The following is a 26,257-nucleotide window of genomic DNA, read 5'->3' on the forward strand; positions in this document are numbered from 1 at the left end:
AATCTTTCAAATATTTTAAGTAGAGATAGTGAAATGTGAATGCGCTTCTGGAGCTATCAGCTGGAATGTTAGTGTGCTGGAAAAATAAAAAAAATAAACTTTAAAATAAGCCCAACACTCCCAAAACATTTTGGACATAAACTGTCCAGGGACTTCTGTGTAGTTTGTAGCAGTGCGCAGAAGTGGGGGTCTACCCATGATGCTGTTAACGTGCATAAACTATGGTTATAAACTATATAAATTATGGCATCTTAAGACCATTTCTGCATTTTTTATGTCTGGCTGGTAATAAAGAAGGTACGTGTTGAGGAATGATGTGTTCCTCTTCGCACTCTCTAGGCTTTTGAATCCTGCTGAGGCAGCAAGTTTTTGCCTGGCAGCAGGGCTGAAAAGAAGTGGGGCAAGACTCTTGGGAATGACCTACACCAGGTACTTCGGTTCGATGAACACACGTTGCCAGTTTGCCTGCCATCTTCGACTCAAAGAGTTATTTACTTTTTTTTTTTTTTTTAGACTTAGAAGATCTCATTTATATTAATTTCAAACAGATTAAAGACAGAATTGGATGGATTTAAAGATATTAACATAAATGTGGGATCAGCAATGGGGTTCATACAGACATTGCACTTTCTTTTAACAGCATGGGTTAATTCATGTGAAGGTAACACCTGTTAACCCTCCCATGTGAAAATTTAATGAAGTCTACAGAGTCTCTTACAGGCAGCTAATTCTGAAAATACTGTGTCTTCACTGGCAAGGTAGGATGACATCAGCATGCCTGCTGCCTTAAGTGAAGCTGAAGTCCTAGATGCTTTTTAGAATTATGGTAGGTGATCTAGATAATGATGCCTATATTTAAAGTTGTCCAACTCTTTGTCAAATGGGTCAGTTGTAGGAATCTTTATACATATTCTTATACATGTATACATATTCTTATATTATACATATTCGTTGACTATTGAGACCATTGCCTGCTTCAAGCTTTCTTCATGTCAGCAAAACCAGCACTTTTGTGTTTCTCAGGATGAAACTAACAGGGGGATGATCTCTTCCCCCAGTTGTTGGTTTGGTTTTGTGTTGTGTTTTTTTTTACTGTGGTTTGGTTGAGGAGCTCTATTACTCCTTGTACATTCAAAGAGAGACTTCAGACTTCTGTTATGTGCGTACTTTTTGTTATATTTGTGAAGGATCTGTCCAGGTTTGGGCAGATTTTATTTCTAGTAGACCTTGATTTCTGCATGTATGCTAGAGACTTGGTGGAGTTTGGCAGCTAAGTTAAACAGGTGTTATTGGGTGTGATCTATTCTGGCATTGCTGCTGTTTTGGGTTTCTCATCAGAGGACTGAAACTTGAGTGGGGCACCCAGAGGTGTAGAAGAAGAGAGGAGAGCAGTGGCATCCCTGTAGCTGGGTATCTAGTGGCTAAACAAATTGGAGAGAACTGATGTAGAAGACAATACTGGTAAAATCAAACAGATGGATCTTGTAACAGGTGTGTTAGATGTTGCATAGAATCTAGATTTCTCTGCATACTTACGAAATCAAAACAGAGCTGCGAAACCCAAAGGCACAATATATTCATTTTCCTCTGGTGAGTGGCCCACCTAATAGACTGCTACTGCTTTATTAGCTCCAGTGGTAGATGTCTGTACTGATATTTCACATAAAAATCTCTATTATTCCACATGGTGGAGGGTTTTTCTGCTATGTTTCCTTTTCTGAAGAGTCAAATGAGAAAAATTCCCATGAATGTTGTACTGTTTTCCCCCAAACAATGTTCGTAACAGGAACGTTTTGCCTTTGTCATCGCTTAATGAAGTTGGGTAATTCTGGAAAATGTTGACCTAGTTCTTTCATGTAAAAAAAAAAAAAAAAAAAAAAAGAGAAATGAACAATGCAGTTAATTCCATATGGATCTCCTTTTGCATTTTTATACATAAAATAGCATTATGGGCAATAGAAAATAGACTTTTAATGTGCTAGGGATTTGGCCTCAGGTATTTGGCTAGCTTCCCAAGTCCTGCTTCTAATACTGTGTCAAACTATACAAGGATAACCCATCATTGTATGTTACGTGTAGATGATAGTAGAGACTTCAGGGTAACATGTTTGGACAGTAGGGAAGGTTGGGCATATTCCCTGGAGGAGTTCTAGTACGTGCTTATCAGAGGAATTAAAAGAATAGGCATTGTTACACTGTTCATCTTTCAAATTAGTTTTCATTTATGGTTATATAGATCAGGTCTTACGTACCAAACTGCTGTGCTTCGTTTTACGAACTTCTGTGCTAAGTGGCGAACCGTGTTCATGTGGAATAACTTGAAATCATTTTTTCTTCCAGTAAAATACTAGCAAATAGTTTCCATGCCCAAAAATTTGTGAAGACTAATTTCTAAAATTGTCTGACCTTGGCTAGCCTGGATTGAAAAAGCTAGAATTTTTAACCATTCCTATTTCTAGACTGCTGACAGCTTAACTTTGTGTTAATAGTTCCCTTTAACATGGAAAAATCTTGATGCAGTTTCTTTATCTCGCCTAAAGTTGTCGAAGTGTAGTTGAAATATCCGGACGGAAGAAAAACAGGTTTCATTTTCCTCTTATGTCAAATAACTTTTTGAAGATGCTCCTGTGGTAAAAAAAAAAGGAAGATCGGTTTTTGATATGAATAATCAACACTTCTGATTGGTTTCTTTTCACAGAAATGAGGGGTTTTTTTACTAAGCAGTTGGGTTTTTTTTTACATTAGATACTTAGTTCACTGGAAGAAGTACTTTGGTTTGAAAATGCTGTTGCGGTGCTTGCTGGACGCTGTAGCTGAGGAGCTTCACCCATCTGCCCTTGGTCAGCATTGGCTGTCCCTAGAGCTGACACGCTGTGCGGTGGCACAGCAGCAGGGACAGCCGCCTGCATCCCATGGGACATAGCTCGGCCAGGACGCTTCCAGAACGTATTTCCACCAAAGGTTCCAGTATCCAAGCAGAAACTTCACGGAGGCACCATGTAACCATTTCTGTGTCTTTTACTTGCTTTTATGACCCAAAAGTTCTTAACCTAAAGTCTTCCCCAGAAAATGAAGGGATGCAAAAGTCTGGGCAGCTCTAGCTGCTGGTGTTTGTTTTCATTCACTGTCAAACTGGAGTGCTAATTATGGCAGATCCTTTTAAGAACCACTCGTGTGCATGAATCCCATTGACATCTTGGGCTCTTTTGACATATCTTAATGGAAAATTTTCTCTCTTTCCTTCCTTCTTTTTGGCTTTTTCTGTTTTCTTGCGCTTCTGTTTTTCTGGCTTTTCTCTTGTTCCCTCCTCCGTGGTCTGGCTCCAGCTCCTGGTGCTTTTTCTTCTGTGGTAGAAACAGTTAGTGCCGGTCTATGTTTTAGCTGCAGTTCCTCAGTAAGGAAGCTTTTTAACCTGGGCTTTAATTCCCTGGGGCAAAATAAAGACGTCTGTAATCCCTGTGTGTTGATCACAGTGAATTATCTCTAATTTCCAAATTCTGGAATTCCCTGCTGGCCAAAAGGACTCAATGACAGGATAATGAATAAGATTCAACCACACAAGTTTTAGGATTTTGAGGTTATATAAAATTGCTGATTCATATAATGGAGAAGCCACTGGCCACTGTTTAATTTCTGGGACTGGCCTCTGGTGCTGTAAATATTAGGAAGATGACAGAAGACAACAGTGGAGCCACACTGGTTTACAACAGCAGTCTGGGGCTCTTCTGTCTTAATAAGTGTAATTGTACGTAGTTACAGTGGTTCTCTCTTCGGTAGACTCGTCAGTGAAGAGTTTGTGAAGGTAATGGAAGGGTACTGTGAATAATAATCTGAAGCAAGCCCTGAAAAATAAACATCTCTGTAGTCTAATTCATAGAACTGAACAATCAGCGCTGCTCCAGTTGAACTCAATACATACAAACACAGTATTGCACACGTGAGTAATATATCAGCTCTGTGTACTATTAAATCTCATATTAAAATGATGACTGGTGTAGAAGAAGAGGTTTTTGTCTTCAAAAATACATGCGCATGATCCAGTTTCCTACTGGAAGAGCGAAAATCATGGAGATTAACAGCTACTTTTCTACTTTATACATATATAAATGTTGCTTAAGTGATATTCTCCCATCAGTTATAAATGGTATTTTAATAGCTTTTTTCTGAATTAATTCTCAGATTTTTAAAGCATGCCGTTAAATCAAACCATTGTTTGGAGAGATTTTTTTAAAAGTGGAGTGGGTATTTAAAGAGTGCTAGAAAATGGGATTTTGAAATCTGGTCAGGTCTTCAATTCCATGGTTTTTCTCTAAATATTTTACAGCTGTTTGTAGCCTCTTGTAACTGATTTTCATTAGTTTTACTGCTTCAGTCCATTACTGCCAAGTTCGACGTAGACTCCAGCGTACGCTGGGTGGATTCAGTGCAGGCAGCGAGTCTGTGCGAGAGCCGTGTCAGTCCAATGGGACCGCTCATTAAACTCTGCTAGGAGCGCTGAGAATAAACTGTATCTACATTACCCTTCAAATAATATATTGTAATTAATGTAAAATGACTCACAGAGAATAATTTTCTTTGATAATCGTACCATTATTTAACAATAATTCCTGTGGGTTTACTTTTAAGTAACTCCATGTGAGGACTGTATGTGCCCACAGGTACTGTTTAAAAGCTAGTTGGGTAATTAAACATTTTTGCTGTAATTGTTACCTCTTACAGGCGCTTCACGGAAATTCACAGGAATGAAAACCAAAGAAAAAACAGCAGGAAATACGTAATTGAATTGAAAAAAAAAAATCTTTTGGGATATTCCAATAGTCTGTCTTAATGGAAAAGAAAATATAAATAGGAAGTTAAAGGAATTGTTTCTGATATAATTTGCAATGTATTGAGTTTCATTTCAGCAATATGAATATTAACCTCAGCCATATCATGATCATTTAGCTTCCATTTAGTATATAGCAGTTAATAGAAATTTAAAAGACTTTTTATTTTATTCCAGGTTTATCAAGTCATAATTCAAAACCAAGTCAGAAATAGTCCTTTATTTTGATAAACTCAATAGTTTTGTGGTGATTATTGTAAAGGTAGTGGAAAAACAGTTTCTCACTGTTTTACTTTGAGTAAAGTAGATTTTTCTAATGGATCAGAACCATTTCTGCTTACTTTGTGTATATGTCGTTACTGTCTGCGTTGTTCTCTAGGCAGTAGTGTTTATATCACGTTATAACAATAATTATAACAAACTCACATCCAGTTCGTAGAAAATGGATTATTTAGGGTATTTATAGTCTGAATTCGTAAAGAAAGGGGAATAATTGAGACAAGGACCAGTCTCCTCATAGATTTCCATAGATAGAGATGCGTCGACTTCGTCTTTTGTCGAATTATTTTCATTTTGAATTCACTGGCAAAACCTGGTTTTGTGGGTGTATATTATGTACTTCCAATATGTGTTTTACCTGAAACTGACCCTTTCTTTGTAAAGGAAATGTCAGATGTGATACTGAAATCTCAACTAAATACATAATTGGAAAAACTTTCAGAACTTAGCCTTTAACCATTCTATTCCTGTGCTAAAGTCCTGCTTCCATACTTGATTTAAAAGGACACAGGGTTGGCCTTCTGGGCTGTGGTGGGTTGGATGTGTCCCCTTCCACAGCTGGGCTGTGACTGGTCTGTCCATCCTGTGGAGGTGGTGTGTGTCCAGGTACAGACACAAAAGCCTGTCTAAGCGCAGGGCAGGGGCAGAGCCCTGCATCCTCTGGTGACTGAACTGGCCATCTTATTAATATTCCCTGTTCCGAAGGAGCAAAATTGCTTTGGGGGGAGTTCTGTGATATCCTCCTGTGGTGCAGAGTATCATAATTGTTTCTCTACCCTTCCCATTGCTTGGGACTTATTGTTAGGAAATAAAATTGAAAGGCCCAAATGGCTGCATCACATTTGGAGCACGGGATGTCTTGCTGCTCTCCCAGGTGCAGGCTTTTGTATTAGACCACTGCTGTCCCATCCTTCCCAGGGGCTTGGAGGGAATGGATGTACCCTTTATGTCTTGTCTCTCCAGTCCCTTTTCTGTTGCATTGGCGTGGGCAGGGGAGGCAGGGACGCGGCTTGTTTCCCTTCAGCCCGGCTGAGCAGGTTTGTGGATAGGGAACTGAGTAAAGCTCCTCTTGGGCAGGAGGGAAATGGATGCTTCATGATGAAATCTGAGCAAGTTATAACCAGGTGAAGCCTGGTGTTTGAGAGGATGCTTCAGAGCTCCCTGAACTTCTGCAGGTAAATGTTTTCTTCTCCTTGGTTAACATGATTCGCAGGTGGAGGGCCAGGACTAGGATTGCTCACCCACCAAAGCCCTTCATTTACACACAGCTGCAGCTAAGCAGGCTTTTGTCCATCTTAGGGCTGCAGTGATGTAAGGAAATAAAATCTGAAGTACTGTGCCACAGGAGCAGGCTCTGCATTTTGTGCAAGGACTTGGAGGATTCTTCTGGAAGCATTTCCTATGTGCAGAGGGGGATAAAAAAGCAATGTGAGCTCTGAGGTTCGTTCCCACCTCCCGCCCACTCCCCTCAGTTTTTGTCTGTGGATGTTTGTGCTCTCAGAGGGGCCAAAGGCTGTCACACTGGCTAATAAATCTTCCAGCAATTCTGAAACCCTGTGAGTTATGGAACAATCATGTTGGTCTATATGCACGTGTACCAGAAATGAGTATAAAGTCTGCAGAGATTTTGAGTATTGCTGTTGCTGGAGACTCCTCGTGCTGCTGAGGGACTTCTCCCATGCAGACCCCAACACCCATCTCTGTACATGATTGTAGTGAGGCATTTTTTTGTTTTGCTTACTTTTGAATGCTGGCAGTTTTTTAGTTATGGTTTAAGAATGGAAGGTTTCTGAGTTTTGAAACTGTTCTCTCTTCTGCAAGTGTCTTTTTTTAAAACATCAGCCTTCGAAAAAGACATGGTAAGCCAAGTGTGTTGGCGAAGGGAGATCTGAATCGTGCATCAACAACTGAATTTTAACTTACCTTGAGCAGGTGAGAAGTCATAGTTGCATCAAAATCTGACAGTCATCATCCCCAACTCTGTCCAGGGAACAATTTATTTAATCTTACATTTTAATTATCTGAATTTTTATGTTTAAAAAATGGGGTTTGAGTCATTGTCAGCACCCTCTGTGACAGAAATCACAGCACCAAGAAATCTCTTTAGTAATTCCTGTTGAAAAGCAAAGTGTTTCCTGTTTTCTGCATTGAAAAAATGGTAGAAGTGCAGATAACGATTAAAAGAGTAGCTGCTGGGAAATGTCATCATGTGATGTGCATACATAAATAGGAACCTTCTCTCCAGAAATAGTCTTAGTATGTTGTTTAGTTGCAAAGTTTCAAGAAACAGAGCTTTTGCCGTTCAGTGTAGAAAGGTGCTCCATCGTCAACTATGTTTTTGCTGCCTGCAAGTCTACAGTAAAATAGTGCCATAACTACCCAAGTTCTAGCAGTGCCAGGCTTTTCAAAATTTGGACGCAAGGTACAGTCCTTTGAAAAAGAAGACAAAGAAAAGAAACTCTTTCCTTCGAGTCAAATATCTTACAAAAAGATTTCAGCAGCTTCATGTTAGCCCGATCCATCTTCATGTATCAAGTCTATTTCAAGAGTAGAGAGGCCTCCTAGAATGGTATTTCACTATTTTTCAGTTGTGACCCTGTTTTCCTCTGGGAATCCCACTTCTGTCAGGCTCACAATTTCAGGTATCATGACTATGGCTTTAGTTTTTGGAAACACTGATAGAGTTTCATTTTATCCTAACTTACTTCTTTCTCTCTTTGGGTCCCCATCCCCACATGTGAAATGTTATGTTCATGTCCTGACTACTGTACACCAGGGCCCCGTCCCCATTAAATGGAGTTCCTCATGGGTGAGTGTCATCTTTAGACCGACGTGCTTCACTCCTGATGGTATCTGATGTGTGATAATTCAAAATGGGGTCACTTCGGCAAGTGATAGCAGCCAAGAAAGGACTTTGATCTTCTGTTTAGGTCCACCGTTTTCCCTTTGAGTCCATGGAGGGAACTTGCTTTGAAAGTGCATTCGCTTTAGTGTAGTTTTAGTGTTTAGTCAGAGTACCTTTGCACAGGCTGAGCCAGTGATGGTGACAGTTCTTCACTGGGATTTGGTCTGTGCCAGATCTGGGTTTTGGGGAACACCCAGGCAATTCTCCCAGCTTCTTTGATTGTTTTGATTTTGGTGCTCATCGTGAGAGGAGCTGAATTTCCTGGCATAGACTTCCTGTAAACTAATTTCTGCATACGTATGCTATTGGTACCAAAAGATTATCTTTGCATCTCCAGAAAGAATCTGAAACTCTGATTTTTCCATCAGAGCAGCTTGAGTAAAATGAAATTCTGTGTTTGATCCTGCATATTCTGCCCTTCAGCCAAAGCATGGCTTTATGGATTCAGAAACTTGAAGAATGAATATGAGTAAAATTTTGAAAGCTAAAGAATATGTGGGAGGAAATTTCAGTAGTTGTGAAGCTCTTAGTGTTAGAAATGTAGCTACTAAGGTGAAGTAGGATTATTTTCTTTTTCTTAGGTTCCCTTGATGAATCCTAATCCTAGAACTCAAGAGTTGTCTGTATTCAGAGGGCAACCATTGATATTTTCTCTTCGTTAGAGGGCAGCTTTGAGTACTGATGTCCCTGTGAAGTTAGAGTAATCTAAATTTAAAATGTCTCGATACAGTTCCTGCAATTTGCAACTGCTTCAGGAAATACAGATCAATAGAAAATAGAGATAGGTGTCTCCTTACAAGCCACATTGCCCTTGGGCAACATCAGGCTCTGGGCACATTATTCCTAAACTGGATCCTGAACTGTGCTGTTGTCTGTTTTAAATGATACGTTGCACACCTACATGACACCTCAAGAGTATTGCTACAGAAAGACAGATGGAGTAATCAAATGGTTATGTTAAATTGACTACAGTTCAAATCTATTTCTAAACAGTGGTTAAAGCCCAAGATAAATTTAGTAGTTCAAAGTGACTCCTAAGCAAGTGACTTAATAAGCTCTCAGGATGAAACACCGCTAAATTCTGGGAAGACCTTTGCTATGAATACTGAAGATATTTCCTCTTTCCACTTTGCAGATGAGGAATAACTCACCAGCAAAGCTTAGCAGGAAAAACATAATGCTTCTTTTAAATGATGGTGTGATCAAGTATTTTTTTCTGCTTGGCTAATATGTTACGGTTCCCCAGTGCTGAAGAGTGGGATTCTGTGACACTGGCAACAGGATGGGACTGGAATGAGAAGAAATTAAAGGTGTCCTGAACTACTGTAGTAATTAGTGTGACCCTGTGCTTTTTTTTCTTGGTAGAAAAGTCTTCTCCTGTGCTGTTGCAGGCAGAATAAAGGGATGAGTTGAAGTTCAGCAGAACAGAAGATCGTGTGCTGGTCAGGTTTAATCCCCACCATAACTCAACAAAACACTCATTTGAAACACCTCCCCCAATGTTTTATAACCTAGAGAATACTCATAAATTTGAAGATAATATTTGACTGTATAACCTAGCTTGTACTTATAGATTTAAAGATAATATTTGACTGTGCCCATCAGGATTGAGTATGTAACATCTTGAAATGACAGAGTACGTTAAGAGAAGTAATCGCCTCACCAAGGCTTTAGCTCAAGGTGCAGCTTACTTGGTTGAAGTACACGTTGACAGGATGAGTACTCCTTTATGCAGATGATGGTATCAAGTAGAGGTTCAGTCTTTCACCTCTGCTATTTGGGGCCACTGTTCATTTAAGTGGGAGAGAAAAAGTTGATTCAGGTAGAACACGCATTATGGTACTTAACAGAAACCACAGCTAGGTTGTTTTTCAGGTAACCTAGATCCAACAGACTAACAGACACTCAGGCACAAAAGAAAGGAAAAAAAAAAAGGGTAAATTAAAAAACAAATAGACATAATGAAAGCCACAGTAATTTTCGACTCCAATAATGTGATACAAAAACAAGCTATACGCAAAACAGACATCTTCGCATTGCATGGCAGTAAGATGTGAACAAACAGGATGTCCAGAAAGAAATAGTGGAATACCTCAGCGAGGCAGAAGCTGCATTTACCAGCATAAGGAAGATTTAGGTGTTGTTAATCCACAGTCTAAAACTGATCTGTGAGTCTTCCACTGAAATTTTGTTTCCACCTTAACAGTTGGATGTGAAAGCTGGAAATCCACCAAAGCTACAGTCAGACGTCTAAAAGCTTTTGAAAGTAAATGCCTGGGGGAAATAGTAGGTATTAAATGGAATGAATTTATAACAAATACTGAGATTCGTCAGGGAGTTGAACAAGACTTAATCTCCTAAATTATCCAGAAATGAAGATGGAAATATCTAGGATATGTGGTAAGAGTGAAGCCAGATCTGATGCCAGACTGTCTGCCATGGCAGGAATGCCTTCAGGCTGACTGTAGAACATGTGAAAGGGGCTGACCAAAATAATTCCTCCATTGAAAAGCACTTAGAGATGGAAACATTACAGGTGACTTCACAAAGTTGGGGACAGTCAAGGAGAAAGACAGATGGACAATGATCATCAGTTTCACATTTGTTTGAAGGACCTCTTGGCAGTGTAGGCAAAAAGTGTGAGTTGGGTGGCACCAAAGGTTTTCATCTAGTATTTCATGTCTATTAGGGGCTATAAACTCTTGGCAGACCTGTAAAATGATTTCAGGACTTTTATCAGCACCGCTCCAGGCCTAATGACTAGAAAGTACATATTTTAATCCCAGAGTCCAAGCTCTATCTGTGACTTGCAAGCGGCAGCTGCAGTGAGCACTGTAACTTATGTAAACTCAGCACCACCCACAAGTTTCTAAGATCAACACACAAAGTGGTTTCTGCCGGTATGAGGGAGAAAACCACCAGGTTGTCTTCCTGCATCCGGGAGGAGGAAGTCAGTGATTGTCTGCTTGCAATAATAAGAGAAGGCATGTCTGCTGGGGCCTTTTCTTCAAGCAGAGTATCTTGGCTTCTGACCCAGTCAGTGCACTGCTGTTCTTAATTAGGCTGTGTCTTGACTATATTAATATCCTGGAATGGAGCTACCTGGGATTTTACTGCCAAGCATGCAGTTCTTTAGTATTGCCTGCACTTTCTCAATCTCTGGAACTGTGTCACCTGTGCTGTTACGCCAGTGCCATCCTTGGTGACTGCATCTGGCTGTTCCCAGAAAGTCTTCTCCCCTGATGTGCTCCTCTGGCCCCAGAGAGGCTCCTTACCTGTGTGGCTGTGTTTAAAGACTCATGTTGCATGTCTGCTGCTAGATGTCCTACATCAAATGGTGCTTCGCTGCACGTGCACCGCTTTGCAGGTGCTGGTTAGAGGCTTCTTTCCTATTATATATACTTACCTGGTTCTTTTTTTCTCTTCTATCTATAACTAAAAAAATGATGAAGAATGTATTTTTTGAAAGGGGGAGAGGGCTTCATTGGTGTTTGGATGTCTGGACTGCCGGGTAGTGAGTTAAAAGCCTATAGAGTGTCTTCTGGTTATTCCTATATCAAAAGCATGGTTGGGATTCGGGGACCTCAAAAGAGGCATCCTCTGCTATTTGTTGTGCTCAGCAGGCTCCTGCCTGGCCACCAGCTATCAATTGGCAGGGAGAAAGCCTCATTGGTAATACCTGCCAGCCTCAGGGAGGTATCTAAGATACCTTAGCTGGTCTCAAATGGTGTCAGCAACTGGATATGTGTTAGTTATGAAGGGGCAGGAGGGCTGTACCTCCCAAAGAGAGCAGTTTAAAGCGGGGTTTGTTGATCTTGATGTGATTTGGGGAATATAAGCCTCAAGACAGATTTTAAAAAGGCGAGATCACCTTGGTTTCCAATTTCACGTTCAAATGAGTGATATTTCTTATATCGTGACTTTATTCTCTCTATGAGTCAAATGACTTTTCCTTAGCTTACAGTTATTGTGACCAGTATCTACTTCATTGCTTCAAATGGTCTTCCAGAGCCATGGTAGTAAAATAAGACCTTTCAAGTAACGAAAACCAGAAACTATGTTTTTTTCTGCCACAGTGTAATGACGGAAAGTCATCGATTTCCTTTTGAAACTCTTTCTGATTGTTTCCGGGATGTTACCTACCTGTCTGCCCATCTCTTCTTTCTTTAGAAGCAGCTTGTTTCACATACTCGGTTTGTTCTGTGAACAATTTCTTTTACACTTTGTTTATTTGTACTTTGTTAGACAGGTCTGTAAAGTTTGGTCACAAGCCAGGTAAAGTCATCAAGATTTTTGTGGTAGGGTAGTAACCAGGTGTAAGCAATAGAGAAACTGATATGACAAAAGGTTATGTAAAATGGATCGTGCGGCTTTACAAATACGTCTTCTTGTGTGCAGCGCTTTTTTACTGCTGTGTGTCACACACTGAAGGTATTCAGTCTCGAGAAGCGTTTAGGGTATGTCCTGTTAATGAATCCTATGAAAACAGAATGTAGGGGATGAAAAAACTGTTATAAGGCAGGTCCTGGTGGGGCTGACCTGCTGTGGATTTTTGTCATTTGAGGCTAAGTTGTCTCTCTGAAAAGAATCTCATCCCCTGCTGGTAATTTAATCAGTCAGGGCAATGGTAATATAGAGGTGTAGCTTATGTATGGAAAATATTGTATTATGTGGTAGATCATTGTTACAGCTTTCAAAAGTTTCTGAAGAGAATTGTAATATTTTGGCAGGAGTTCAAAATTCTCTTTCCTACAAGGAACAGGTTTGGTCGTTGTTTTTTTTTCTCTAACATGTCATTTTGAGGTTACATGGTAACATCTGTCAGAGCTGTGCTAACCTCTGTCATCCAGCTGTTATAATTGTGGTATTTTCCTTCCTTTTCCTTCTCCTTCCTCTCCTTTCTGCTTTCCCTTTCTCCTCCCTCGGAAAAAAAAAAAAAAAAAAAAAAAAGAAAAAACCCAAACCAACAAAACCCACCTCCTTTTATACTGAAACTTCAGGTGGAATGAAGTGGTTATAAAAGCATCTGTCAACACAGGAATAGTTTGCCAAGCCAAGTATTTGGGTTGGAAGTCATGCCTTCCCAACTGCTTGAAAACAGGAAGTATCTCTGTTAAGTGATGGATAGCTCTACTTTGCTGAGAGGAAGAAAAGGCTTTTTTTTTTTCCCTTTTTTTTTTTTCTTTTTCTCTTTCGCCTCTAGGCTAATAAGTGAGTTCTGCAGTTGTTCCATGTATGTAAAGAAAGACTCCTATGGAAACGTGCATATGGCTGCACATGGCTGTGTGTCTGTATATGTATGTGTGTATGTTTGAATACACAAACTAAAAAAAATACCGAAAACCAACAATTCACTTTGTACATGATCGGTCCCTGTCAGAAGCCAGCCCAGGCACATCTTATCCCAGTGATTCCTGTAAAGCTCTCAAAATCTGTCAGAAACAGCCTGCAGGATTGCAACGGCTCCTGGGTGATTAATTGCCAAAAGAGTCTGGTTCCAGGTTCCATTACATGTAATTGTTATCTTTTTCTAAAGGGATTCTTTTATTAAACCCATCCCCCCCCCCCCCCCCCCCCCCCCCCAGAAAAAAAAAAAAGAGGGAAAAGAAAAAAAGAACTGGCATTCCTGAGGTTTTGCACCTCTTAGACAGGAGCATGGAGGACTCTCTTATGTAAACATACACTGAAGAGGGTGTGTTACGTTGTTTATTAGCTGATGATAGTTTTTTTTTTCTTTAGTTAATTTTAACTTTACTAAAAATCATTTTATTAGAAACAGGGGAGGAAGAGCTGCACAGCATCTAGAGGAGAAGAGGGGGGAGTTCCAGTGCCTTCTCTGCATCAAAACCACACTCGGAGACCCAGCAAGTGGTGAAGGACTAGATCGCTCCCGCTCCTTACTAAAATTGCAGCAAAACAGCCCCAAATTGTGACATCTGCTGTAAAACTGCTCAGATTGGAGCATATTCACAAAGCAGGGGGGAGGAGAGCCTGATTCCCCATCGGTGCCTCCATGGCTTTGAATACACGTAAGAGGCTTGATTTGTAGCTGAATTTCTGTGGTGCCAAACTGGAGTATCTGGAATTGTATCAGTAGGGTTGCTTGGATTTGCACTGCTTTTTACTGCATTGAAAATGTGCTGCGTTACTGACAGGTTTAGACTTTTATAGATGGAGGCCTGGGCAGAGTTTGGCTCCCAATGAGTGCTGCAGTAAGTTGTGCCAACTGGCCAATTTAACTGTTTGAAATATCAGGGGGGAAAAAAGCATGGAGATACTGGTTCTGCAGCTGCAGAGTATCTGCCTGCAGATGTTTCTGCCAAGAGAAGTGATTGAAACTTGGTTTCTTGAGATATTTTAATCCTATCTGAACAAAACCACATAAAAACGTGCTCTGGCATTGTCTGCATGGGCCAAGGAGCACATTGTTCCTCACAGTTGTGTTTACATGGTCTCACTGCTGCAATGAAACAAGTCTCCTCAAGCCTTCTATCTCCACAATTCCCCTTGAATTAGCTATATTAATCAAACTCTGTCAGTGGCAGGACTGTGATGTACAGTCAGGACACTGATGTTACTCTGAATAAAAAGATGGGAGTATTTTGGTGTGTCCAGCTTAGTGCAGGTTTGGAAACACAAGCTTGGCTTTTTGCAGAGTTTTTATGCTTCTGCCTCCACAAGTGGTTTCCTTAGATGGTGGAGAGGTGGAAACCCTACTCCCATCCATCCTTCTTCTCCACGCATGACCATGGCTGCTGTCTGGGAGGTGAGCTTAGGAGGAGGCAGGAGGGCACAGCAGCCTCTTCCCGGAGCTGTATAGATAAGATAAGGCAGCTACACGCTTGGTGCCACATCCCCAAAGACAGAGGCACAGCTACCTCCAGCTCGGAGCAGCCCGAAACCCCATGGTTTGGCAGCAAGGTGAGGGCTGTGGTGCAGATGCCAGACTGCAGGCAGGACCACAGGGTGCTGGGGCAGACAAGCTGGCCATGTGGTGGGCACTGCCTGGTGGTGGTGGTTAGGGACTCAGTCCAAGATGAGACCTCATCCATGCCTAACAGCAGACATCAGGGGAAGAAAATAAAATCAAATGCAGCTCTGAATGCTTTGGCTGTGTGGAAGCTCGATATGCTTTCACATCCACTCTGGGAATTTTTGCTTTCTTGAAGCACTTGTAGTGCTGCCTATTTATAACTTAGTTATTTGAGTAGCACTCAGATCTGTTTAAAATCACCACCATTAGTGGAAATGACTGATTTGCTGTGAAACATGCAGAAGCAGGGTATGTTGTTAAGCAAGTGACACCAATGGTTTCTATTGATTCAAGGCAGTTCTTTCCCCAGGTTTCATTTTGTAAAAAAAGATTAATTTGTTATTTTTCTGCATACTGGAACTGTAGGGTAAACTGTGTTTTACTGTAGTAACTAAGGGACTGATGTGTAGTGATAGCTGAAGTTGTTAGTTCCTGTTGGTAGCCAGCAAAGAGAGCAATTCTGGGAGATACAGTGAATTGCACAGAAAAGTTTCCCTCTGTTGACGAGACTAACTGGAAATGGCTTAAAATCAGTGATTGAAGGAAAGGATTAACTAATGGTAGCAGACATGGAGCATAAGCAAAGCAAGTAGATGAATCCTACGCAAGCAGGGGCAGTTCTGCTCAGCAGTGAAGGACAGATTGCATTCTTATTTTTCAGATGGTTAACTCTCCGTTATCGCTTCATCTTGATTTGGACTTGGATGATATAAACTGTTTCCCCGTTCAAGTTGGTTTACTGTTTGTCGGTGTATCAAACCACGTGTTTGTTCTCTGCCTTTAATTAGTACTTTGGGTTAATGCCTGAGTAAAATGTTCCCGCTGTGCTCACTGCCACTTGATAGTGCGCATTCTTCCTGAACACCTGCTGTCAAACCTATCATGTCTTTTCTTGTCAACTTGCACAATGCTCCAGGTCTTGAGCAAGACTGACATGACGGAAGGGTTGTGCAGCCTGGTTTTTAGAAATCTATGTGGAAGGTGCAGTCTTTGCATAGGGACTGATAATAGGAGACTGCAGCATTTTGTAGGAGCTAGTTTCCAGTGATACCTAATAAAATTCTGTTTGCAAGTGCAGTTTTTGCAGTAGTGGATATCCTGTAGGTTAAAGAAGCAAAACTGCTCCACCCTGAGAGGAATTGTGGATGTTGTGTAACAACAACAGAGAGTAATCTGCACAAATCTTGGGAGAAGTACAAGGGTGGTGACCAGCAAACAAGTCATCAAAGAGGGGAACTGGTTAGAGATGTTGGCATGTGCTGACAGTGGTGACAGACATTGGCACAGGAGGAGGAAGGTGGGGAGGAGGAATAGTGTGGAGAAAGGGGCTCTTGGCAAGAAAAAAGCAGTATCGCTTGACTCAGGAGCCTGTAATTACAAGACTCCAGCCTTGTGACACAGCAAATAAGCGTGTCACCTGAAACAGAGGAACGCGAGGTTGCCTCCTGAAGCAGCTCATGCCAGAGGGAAGGGGAATAAAAACCTTGTGGAAAAACGAAATTTAGTTCTCCGCTGGACTGTGGTTTTTAAATCCTTAATAGTGACGCTCTAATGTATTTTTTTCCTTCAGCGCCTTCTAATTTTGGTAATTAATCCATGGTTGCAAAAAGCCTCCAGTAGCCTGTCTAGCAAATAGGATGGATGAGCTTCCTGTACTTGAAACTTTCAAAGATCCTAAAACGCCAAGCGCTTCCTGGTCTGTTGTGCTGGGAGCGTGACCTGCTCTGGCACAGAGTGAGAACAAAAGTATCAGGCATCAAGGTGAGCCTCGAAAGCGTAGGAGAAGCACCTTTATGGGAGCTGACTTCACTCCTGCAAGAGATAAATGTGATGGCACAAGAAGGCCCTTTCATCGTTAACAAATTCACTTCCTCAGCCTATCTTTTACCTGAATACTTTCCACGCTTGCAACACATCTGTCCTGACATGTGGGCAAAAACACTGAAAGCATCTCACAAACAGTTATTGCTTGCACAGACTGCAGGAAGAATACGACTGACTTTAAAATGCTTTACATGTGTTCAAATAGTGTAATGACGAAAGTAAAAAAATTTGCATTACCAAATCAGATTACAAGATACAGAGTACCTCTCATATTCGTGAGTCTGTGTAAGTAGGGACCACAAGCAGGGTTCATAAATAGCAATTGTTAATTTAAGTTGGAAGGATTTAGTTACAAAGGAAAGGGATTGTTCTGTTATTTCCAGTCCTCTCGTTTTCATCTGTGGTCTAATTCCAATGGACTCCAAAGGCAGGATTAAACTTTTAGTTGCATTTTTTAGGTTCTGCATTAAAATAAATGTTTTTACTTCAAAGGAAATGTTTTAGATTTAGTATAAAAATCTGTTCCTACTTGTGGAGATTGATTGCAGCGGAGAACATGCAGTGACACTGATTCTCCAGATGAACTTTGTTACCTGTGGAACATACTGGCTCTCTCTTACACACCTCAATTTGCCATTTACTCTGCAGTTTATGTTTTGCTATGCAAGTTACCATTTATATATGACATTTGATTATAAGATCTGATTAAGAACATTTTTGATGAGTTAGGCATGGCTGTAGAAGTATGTCAGTAGGAAAGATATTTTTTCTATCCCACAGAAAGCTCATCGGCAGCGTAGGCTTCTGTCAGTGTTATAATTCTACATTGTTTGACAATGTTGTTCTTGAAATGGCCAAAATCCTTCGAAAATGCTAACTAAAGATGGATGCTTTAAAAAAAAAAACAAAACCACACAGCAAAAAAACAAAAGGAGAGGAGGAGGAGGAAAATTAGCAAAGCCCTAAGGTTAATTCTAGTCCATTCTTAACAGGAACCACAAATATTTTCCTGGCTTTACCTATTTAAGTTTTCTTTCCTGAAATAATTATCTTCATACTTGCACACAAAATACACATTTTTGAACTAGCTATCTCTTCCAATGATGTATTTTGAAGTAATAATCTATTTTAATTACCAAAGAATTGAAGCATTTCTTTTTGAAAGGGGAGCAGTTTCTCCTTAATTCAAATGTGATTTTGCTATTGATGGTATTATGTATTACATGACGATTATCCCACTTTCCCAGTGCTCCCCTGAAGAATATTGTATCTGTGTACCACTAGTAACCTTTCAGTGTTATGTGCACTTAGGCCCCTTCCATAACTGTTGTGGTAAAACAAAAAAATTACATAAACTTGCAAAAGAATTGCTTAATGGTATGAAGTATTCTGGTTTCTACCAAAACCCCAATTACTTAATTTTGTGCCCTTCTTGGCCTGCGTAAATTATGCAACCCTCACATCTCACCATCAGTGAATTATGTAGCTCTGCGCACACATCAATTAATTTTGGCCCCATCAACTTCCCACCTTCTGTGTGCTCCTAGCCTCAAATCAGTTTTGCATCTCCCAGCCGGGAGCGGTTAATTTTGTTCTCCCGGCAGCTCATATCTGCCTGAACCTGCAGCCCCGCTGCAACTCCTCACCTTCCCCCACCTGCCTCTCCTCCTGCAGAATTCCTCCTTCTCCACCTTTTCCTGCAGAATTCCTCCTCCTCCAGTTCAGCAACGAGGATTAATCCCAGGCAGCTGCACCTCCTCGCCAATAGGTCAGTGCTGGATGCCAACACACCCTGTGAACAGAGGGGCCGGTCTGGAGGTGACCTGGGTGTCCTTATCGCTCTCCTGGTGATTTTCAAAATGCAAATTGCAAGACTGAAGCTCCATCTTCTGGAATGGCCTGTGAAAGTCATGGCGTGCTTGGAGCAACCACCGCCAAAACCCTTCCCATGGGGAAGCCTGCATCACGCAACACCCCACTGAGAAGAGAAGTAGCTTCTAGGTCCTTAAGAAAAGCAGCATTGAGGAAAAAAGGTGGTGCCAGCATCCATCACTCAGCACTGCTGCCAGCAGGGCAAGTAAGCACGACCTGGGCCTTGGTGTTCAAGCTGACAACGCTGATGCATATGTCCACACCAGACGCCACAGTAGGTTTCTCTAAGGAACCCAGAAAGAGCTCATTTTCCTCCAGAGGACACTTCAGTGTGCAGAAACATCGAGAGGGATATCATGTTCCCTTGTTGCCAACCTCTACGTGCAGCTCAGTTCTGAGTCCTGAATTATTTTGGCCAAAAAGGAAAAGTATCTCCATGAGAAGTATGCAGAGAACAAAAGCCTGAGAGGGCAATCTGATGTCCTACAAATGAGAATGGCCTCCACTTGCCATTGCTCTCTGATTGCCTTCAGACCAGTAAGCAGCAGAGCAGCTCTGCAGCCCACCTACAGCCTCTCACCAGGGATTTACCCTCCAGTACTGCAGGACGGGTCAAGGCAGGCCCCTTCCTCACCCTTTTACCTCCACTTTTAGTTTCCCAAGAGCATGGAGGGAAGGGGGCTGGCGGCTTGCCAAAGGGACAAGGGTGGTGACAGCAAAGCGAGGAGCCACCGGGCTGTGCCCAGGGTCACAACATTTCCTGTCTGGCTGGACTGTCGGGAGGGCTGGTGGAGACCAGCTCTCAGTTCAATGTACTTTTCTCTCCAGGGGCTGGAGGGAATTTGACTCTTCTCTCAAGTGAGAGTACAGAATATTTTCTCTCCTCTCCTTTTTGTCTCTGTCTATTTATGCAGCAAGCGCTGCAGAGACTGACTTGTGCTTTTTTTTGTACAGTTCCCAGCACATCTGGCTGTCTTGGATAAGGTCCCTAGGTCTGATTGTAGCAAAAAGTAATGATAGCATGTTTAAAACTTGGGCCTCCAACTATGACTATATATAAAATGCAAAACATTTGGGACAAACTGGAGGAAATACAATTTTTAGTAACTGAGCAAAAAAAAAAAATGTATTCATTCTTTTATGTCTGCAGTTGTGCTTTGCAAGCGTGGGTGCTCTGTCAGGTTAGAAGACTTATCTCAGAGCTGAAAGCCGATGCAACACAGGGGAGCACTTGCTCCCGGCCGATTGGCATCAAGCATTTTTCCTGTCCCACTTGCACAACAGCCACGGTCATTCATCAGTGTGAAGCTAAGCTGGCTCTAGAAAACATTCTAATTATCTAGGCGTCCTGATTAAACCTGCCTTGATTTAAGAGAGGCACACCACCGTACTCATGTGAACATTTCTTGTTTCTTCTAAATAATAGAATTAGCTATGGGCATTTCCTTAAGAGCATGCAGAACACAATTGCAGTATAATTCCTCTCCCTCCAAGCCTAGTCTTGAAACATGCAAATTTCTCTTTCAAGTGTGTTGGCAAAAAATGGCAATATCCTGATACACACATGATTTAGAGGCTGAATTACATGCTGGTTGAGTTATCATCAGTGGGTTGAGTTCTTTGGTGAATATATCAAGAGTGCTGCAGAGAGTAGCACAGTCTGCTGAGGAAATATCAGTGGATGTCTTACTTCTTGCTCTCTTTCGCAGGGATCTGGCATTGGCCACTGCCAAGGACAGGGTAGAAGGCTGGAGACGGACCTTTAGTCTTCCCGGTACAGCCTTCCTTACGTAGCTCGATGTAACACACCACAGTGCCATGCACTTTCTGCTGAGCATTTTCATCTTGTTTTAAAAATAACAAGACATCCCTTAACATTCAGGATACATTTTTTCCACTCTGAAGCACCACAACAGTCTTTTTAAAGAAACTCTAGGAAGGGTGTTAACTTGATCAATGCTGTGCAGGAAGGAAAGCTCTTTCCTACTATTTTTTCAGCATGACTTTCACTGACATGATCAGGCTGGGAAAAGACTTACTGGCTGACAGCCCAGGACAGCCATGCAATATCTCTAGTCATCTGGAACTCAAACTACTCGGCCCAAGGGAGAACCATAACGTAAAAACAATTTAGGTTACATGCTGAATCTTTATAAACATTGTTCAGTTTTTAAAAAATAGTTTAAATACTATTTATGTGCATTCGCTATGCACAGGGTTTTTGTTTTTTCAAATGTCAAGTAAAAAAGGCTGGGAGGCTTTTTATTTTTTTTACTGTAGACTTTTCAAAAATCTCAGAGATTTTTAGAAATATAGGGAAAAGAGCTTACTCTCTTGTCATAAATTTAAGAGCTTGGCTTCTCCCGTGTATCGGATATAATTGTTTTCTATATAGATGTTTACTTTTTGACCCCATCCAGAAAGCATAGAGACACAGAAACACGGGTTGGAGAGGGCTTCCAGAGGCCCTGCAGTCCCCCTCCGACACAAGGTCAGACTGTCGCCAGCACCGGATTGGAGAGGGTTTGGCTTCATCTGGCTGAGCCACAAAACCCCCGAGGACAGAGTTTCCGCAGTCTCCCCGATGACCTGCCCTGAGGCCGCGCTCCTCTTCCAGAGACTTCTTTCCTCCCATCCACTTGAAACCCTCCATGCTGCCCTTTGTGGCCCTCGTGCCCTCTGATGTTGTCTGTTGCTGCTGCCCAGAGTTTGCTCTGTCACCCTCCCACCTCCCCAGCCTGTATATAATCTGAGTAGCCCTGGGAAACCAAAGTGCAAGGGCCAATATACGTATATGAAACTGCAAAGTTGGGGCTGTAGCTTGTAACTGCATTCATCTGTTGAATTTTCAGTTGTCCTGTGGCACAAGAGAAGGAAAAACAAGGGTTTTTCCAACAGTTCAAAGCTGACGCTAAAATGTATTAACTTTTGCAAGTCTGCTTTCTTCTCTCCCCTTTTGAAGCTGAGCATCACTGGCCTCTTTCCGTTATTACCTTATTTTGAATAAAAAACTGTCAGAGGGATCTGCTCTTCTGTGAGCATGTGCAGCTCTAATAATTTGGGCTAAAGCAACATGAATCCAGAATGTAAGCTTCACTTCAAAAAAACTTTTTTTCTCCACTTGTCTTGATTGAAGATCTGAACTTGGGATGTGTCCATTGCTACCTGTCCTTCTGCCAAGTCCTAACATTCCAGCACACCTTGCAACAAGCCTGAAATTATTATTTTAGGAAAATGAGTATGGTTCCTTTATGATTCTTTTTTTCCATAAACTGGTATTTCATAAGCTGAGTAGCCTTACTGTCTTTTCAGCGACTGATCCTTTCTGACATAGGAGAATAACTCCTCTTGCACATAGCTTGATTGTTCTTGTGCAGCTTGGTTGCACAAGAAATTGTTGGAAATGGTTGATTATTTGGCAGCATTGTGTTTTTTAATCGAGTTGTGGTATTTACTTTCTTGATGTGATGTGCCATGTGCTATAACTTTTCCCGTGATGCTTTTGTTGCAGGCCTTGCTGAGACCAGGACGAATAGACAGAATTATCTACGTGCCTTTGCCAGATGCAGCCACCCGTGGGGAGATCTTCAAACTTCATTTTCAGTCCATGCCAGTCAGCGATGAAGTCTGCTTAGGGGAGCTCGTTCAGCACACAGAAAAGTACTCAGGAGCAGAGGTAAAACTTTCTGAACGGTAATGGCCATGGAGTTAGTCCACAAAACTGAAATCAAGTATCACCCAGATATCATCCCTTGAGCTTCTCAAAGTGGTGGTGAGGAATTATGAAAGGGAATGTTTGAGAGATTTCTGTGCTTCTGCTCAGAAAATAGAATACAATCTGGGTCTTTTTACTTTCAAGATCTCCATCAGAGGATTGCTGACAGGGCAAGGGCCTCTTCCAGGGTGAGCCTTAGTACAATCATGAGTGGCTTCACGAAGGATGTGCTGCCACGAGGAGTGGAGGGAGGTGGGGGCAAGTGCCCCCAGACCGCCTAGACACTTCACCTTGGCTTCCCCGTGTCTCCAGGGATCTTTTCCATTTAGGATTGTGACTGAGAGCCTCAGATGAAGGGAGGAGAGACACAGTTATGAGACAGCATAGCAGAATTGCAAAGGAGCCACCAGTCGCTTTCAAGCTCCTGATTTCCTATTCCATATAATTAGGACCTCACAGCAGCACTTGTTGTTATAGCTCATTGCTATTAGTTAATCAGCTTCTGAGAATGCATGTCAGACAATTATTTCCTGTTCTGGGTAGAAGGGAGAAAATTTCTCAGATGCTGCTGCCTGGCAGTCATAATAAGCATTGGTACGTTAGTGGTCACCACTCTGCTCCCTGAATATTACTCGTTTCAGTGCCTCGTGAAAGGATATTTCATTCTTTCCTCATTTTGATTAATTGAAAGTAATTATATTACTTCAAAAATTCAAAGAATGTTATTAAGGTTGACAATTTGAGCTCTTAAAAGGTATGAAATACCAGAATTAAAATTTCCACCTTACTGTAGCCAGTGCTAGTGTATGCATTATCGCACCATCTTTAATTACATAGTCACCTTCTACTTTTTCTATAGCAGAGTGGAAAATGTGGTGTACTTGCCTCGGCTCCCCCATCTTTTTGTGTGCTGTTTACCAGGGTAGGGAAATAAGCTGAAATTTTTGTCTTGGTCCGAAAGAGAGGGTGACTGTGGAGTATTTGTATGGTTCCTAAAATGCTGAAGGACTTTCTCAACTGACTGGTCATTGGATATGCTCCCAGGCAAGACTTTTGCTCATTTTGCTATCACTTCAATGCTGGTATGTTGGAAAATGCTGCATTGCCTACTAGTAACCTCTGGCTGGTGAGGGCACTGCTGTGAGTGCTCCAGGTCCAAGGGTTGGGGTCAGACCTTGCCGTACACAGCAGCAGTGTCTGGACTACCCACCAGGCTGGTTCAGGAAGCTGTTTCATGGTGGACACCAAAGTCAAACCAGGAAGACCTTTCCTCCTCCACAGCACAGGACAAACTGTGCTCTGGGAACCAATGAATGGAAGCTGCGTAGTAAGCGAAGCTGTTTTGTGTAGCACATCTTTTTTGCCACAGAATGTGGGATCTCATAATGAAAAAAAGGCAATAATGAAAAGGGTTGCAGACTTAAATGTTGGTCTGGAAAACTGTTGCAGCTCTACGTGCCTCCATGCTTTGGAGTAGTGACTTGAAACAGTACTATGTTTTTACCCGGATGTCAGTGATATGACTCTTGCTGCCCTGGGAAAATTTATTTGTCTCTGGCTAAGTTACAAGTCTCCAAAAACATAAATATAAACATATCCTCTGTTGTGTATGGAAACTGTCTTCTTACCAGGCAACAACTGTAATGCTTGTATTTCAGAAATTTCAAGCATATGGGGATTTCCTTTGGATCTGGATCAGCCGAGGCTCTAGTGGTGAATTCCTGTGCTTAGTTGATAATGAGTCGCAAATGTCTTGGTGCTGGCTTTGTACAGAACCAAAAATAAGTTAATGGGTCATTGAGTGCAGCTACAGACAAGTTGCAAGGGGAAAAAAAGCCTGCCTGTTCTTAATACGGCGTTTCTCATGAATTCCGTTCTTTTGCATCATTCAAAGAATTATAATAACTGGGATGTAAAGAGTAAACAGAGAAAAAGCCTCAGTCAGTGTTCCTTGGAAGAATATATAAAAAGTCTTGACAGTTGGCACGCACAGTGGCCAGTTTCATTAAAGCCTTTTCTTCCTAGTGTCTCCAGCTTCCCAGCTTTACAAATAGTTTCCGCTGTTGAATGGCAAGTTCCCATTCCACTGTTCTACCCTTTGTTTAGAAAAAGAAATGGAAAATGCTTGGTTTTGTGACTGGAAGATGCTGTATGAATAGGCAGTTTGCGTGTAAAGATGCGTTGAATCATCCTGACATGAGCTGAATAAACAGCAAGTAAAGTGGATAGTTCAGTATTCATCTGGCTTCCAACTTGGCCTTTTTTCAGATCAGATATTTGTATATTTTTGCCTCTCATACTTATGACCAGTTATCTCTATTCACCTGCTGGATGTACGTTTTCTCTTAATGAGTACCTTTAAAGATCTATCAAGATAGCAAAATAGGGTGATTACTTCCCGCTGTTTCATGTGAGAGAAGATGGAAGATAATTTATGAGGGTGAATTACAATTTCCTTCTCTCATCTGTAAGTGAAGTTTAATGTAAAGGAAAAAAAAAGTGCATTAGAGGAGCAATGTCTGTACAGTTAGCTTTTATTATGCTAATTGTATAGGTCAAACAAAGCCTCAGCTTTCTAGAAATATTTGGGTTTGAGTTCGATCTTCATTTCCAGGCCCTTCTGAAGTAGTGCTCTGCAGCAGTGCTTGAGGCTCTTCTTCAGGGATACCTCATTATCTGTAAATCAGGAAAGTAAGGAATTCTTTCTAGAAGTTTCTGAATGGCAAGGTTTGGCCTTGGAGCTGGTGTTGACACCAGGGATCATTCCCTCCTCCCTCTAAGGCAACTTCTTTGACTTCATCTCTGCCCTGAAGGCATTTACCTTTTTCCAAGACAATCTCAACCTCTTTTTAGCTGAGCTGGCGTGAGGGAGCCATGGGCAGGGTAGGTGTGGTTGCTGCAAGGACAGGTCTCCAGTAACCGTAGGTCTTGTTTGCCCTCACACGCAGGCCAGCAGGTTTCACTGGTGTGGCAGAGGAGCAGTCAGAACTGCTCTTGTCTCTGTCCCCAGCATTTTTTTTCTAAGAAGTTTCTACTGAAGGCAGTTCCCAGGCAGCTGATGCCTGGCATGGCTCAGCAGGAGGATGTGCTGTGCTATCCTCCACCACTGGCATTGCCGGCACCTTCAGATGTTATAGCATTAGCAAGGAGCACTGGCAGGCATGGAGGAAGTTTCTATTCCTTTCTCTAGTCCTTGAAAGTAATAAAAATGATTAAAACAAGAAGTGTCACGCTGCAGTGAAACTTTTGTAAGGTTTATTCTAGTCTTCCTGCATTTTATTTTGGGCAAAATTGCAGGGGATCCAACTTTTATAAAACTGATGATTTTCTTTTTTAATGGTTTTGTATAATTGGGATGTCTTCACTGGCAGATTGTTCAGCTTGATCATAGCTTTTACCTAGAGCATTTTCACGGTTATACTTCATGCTGAGAAGTTTTATCTGATTTCTCACTGTGCTTTCTATAAAGTACACTTAATTAAAGATCCAGTGCTTAAAAGCAATGCTTTAAAGTGCAAGCAGTGTGAGTTCTCTGGATCTCATTTGCTTGCTTTCATGACGCTGCTACAGCCAGCTTGCATTAGGAAAGATGGGCCTTCCACAAACTCAGGTGCTCTAATTCTTTAATTTGAGGTTCAGATTAGGTTTTTCATAATTCTTGACTGCTTTCTGTTGTAATAGAAAGCACCAACAGTCTCAGTGCAAGTATGAACAAAATCACGTGGACAGTATCTGATAGGAAATTGCTCATTCTGTAATTTTTAAATTATACGTTATCTCAAACAGAAAAGAAGAAAGGTGGTA

The 26,257-nt window shown here is 41.5% G+C and overlaps 1 protein-coding gene across 1 annotated transcript in view; it reads left to right on the forward strand.

Annotated features, from left to right (window-relative positions):
- The window catches only part of SPATA5 (spermatogenesis associated 5), a 196,483-nt gene that overhangs the window by 137,189 nt on the left and 33,037 nt on the right, over positions 1–26,257 (forward strand). Inside the window, 1 exon segment of the mRNA XM_054203512.1 lies at positions 22,250–22,414. Coding sequence (XP_054059487.1) covers positions 22,250–22,414 — 165 coding nt within the window.

The sequence above is a fragment of the Rissa tridactyla genome, chromosome 5, assembly GCF_028500815.1.
Source record: "Rissa tridactyla isolate bRisTri1 chromosome 5, bRisTri1.patW.cur.20221130, whole genome shotgun sequence".
NCBI lineage: Eukaryota > Metazoa > Chordata > Aves > Charadriiformes > Laridae > Rissa > Rissa tridactyla.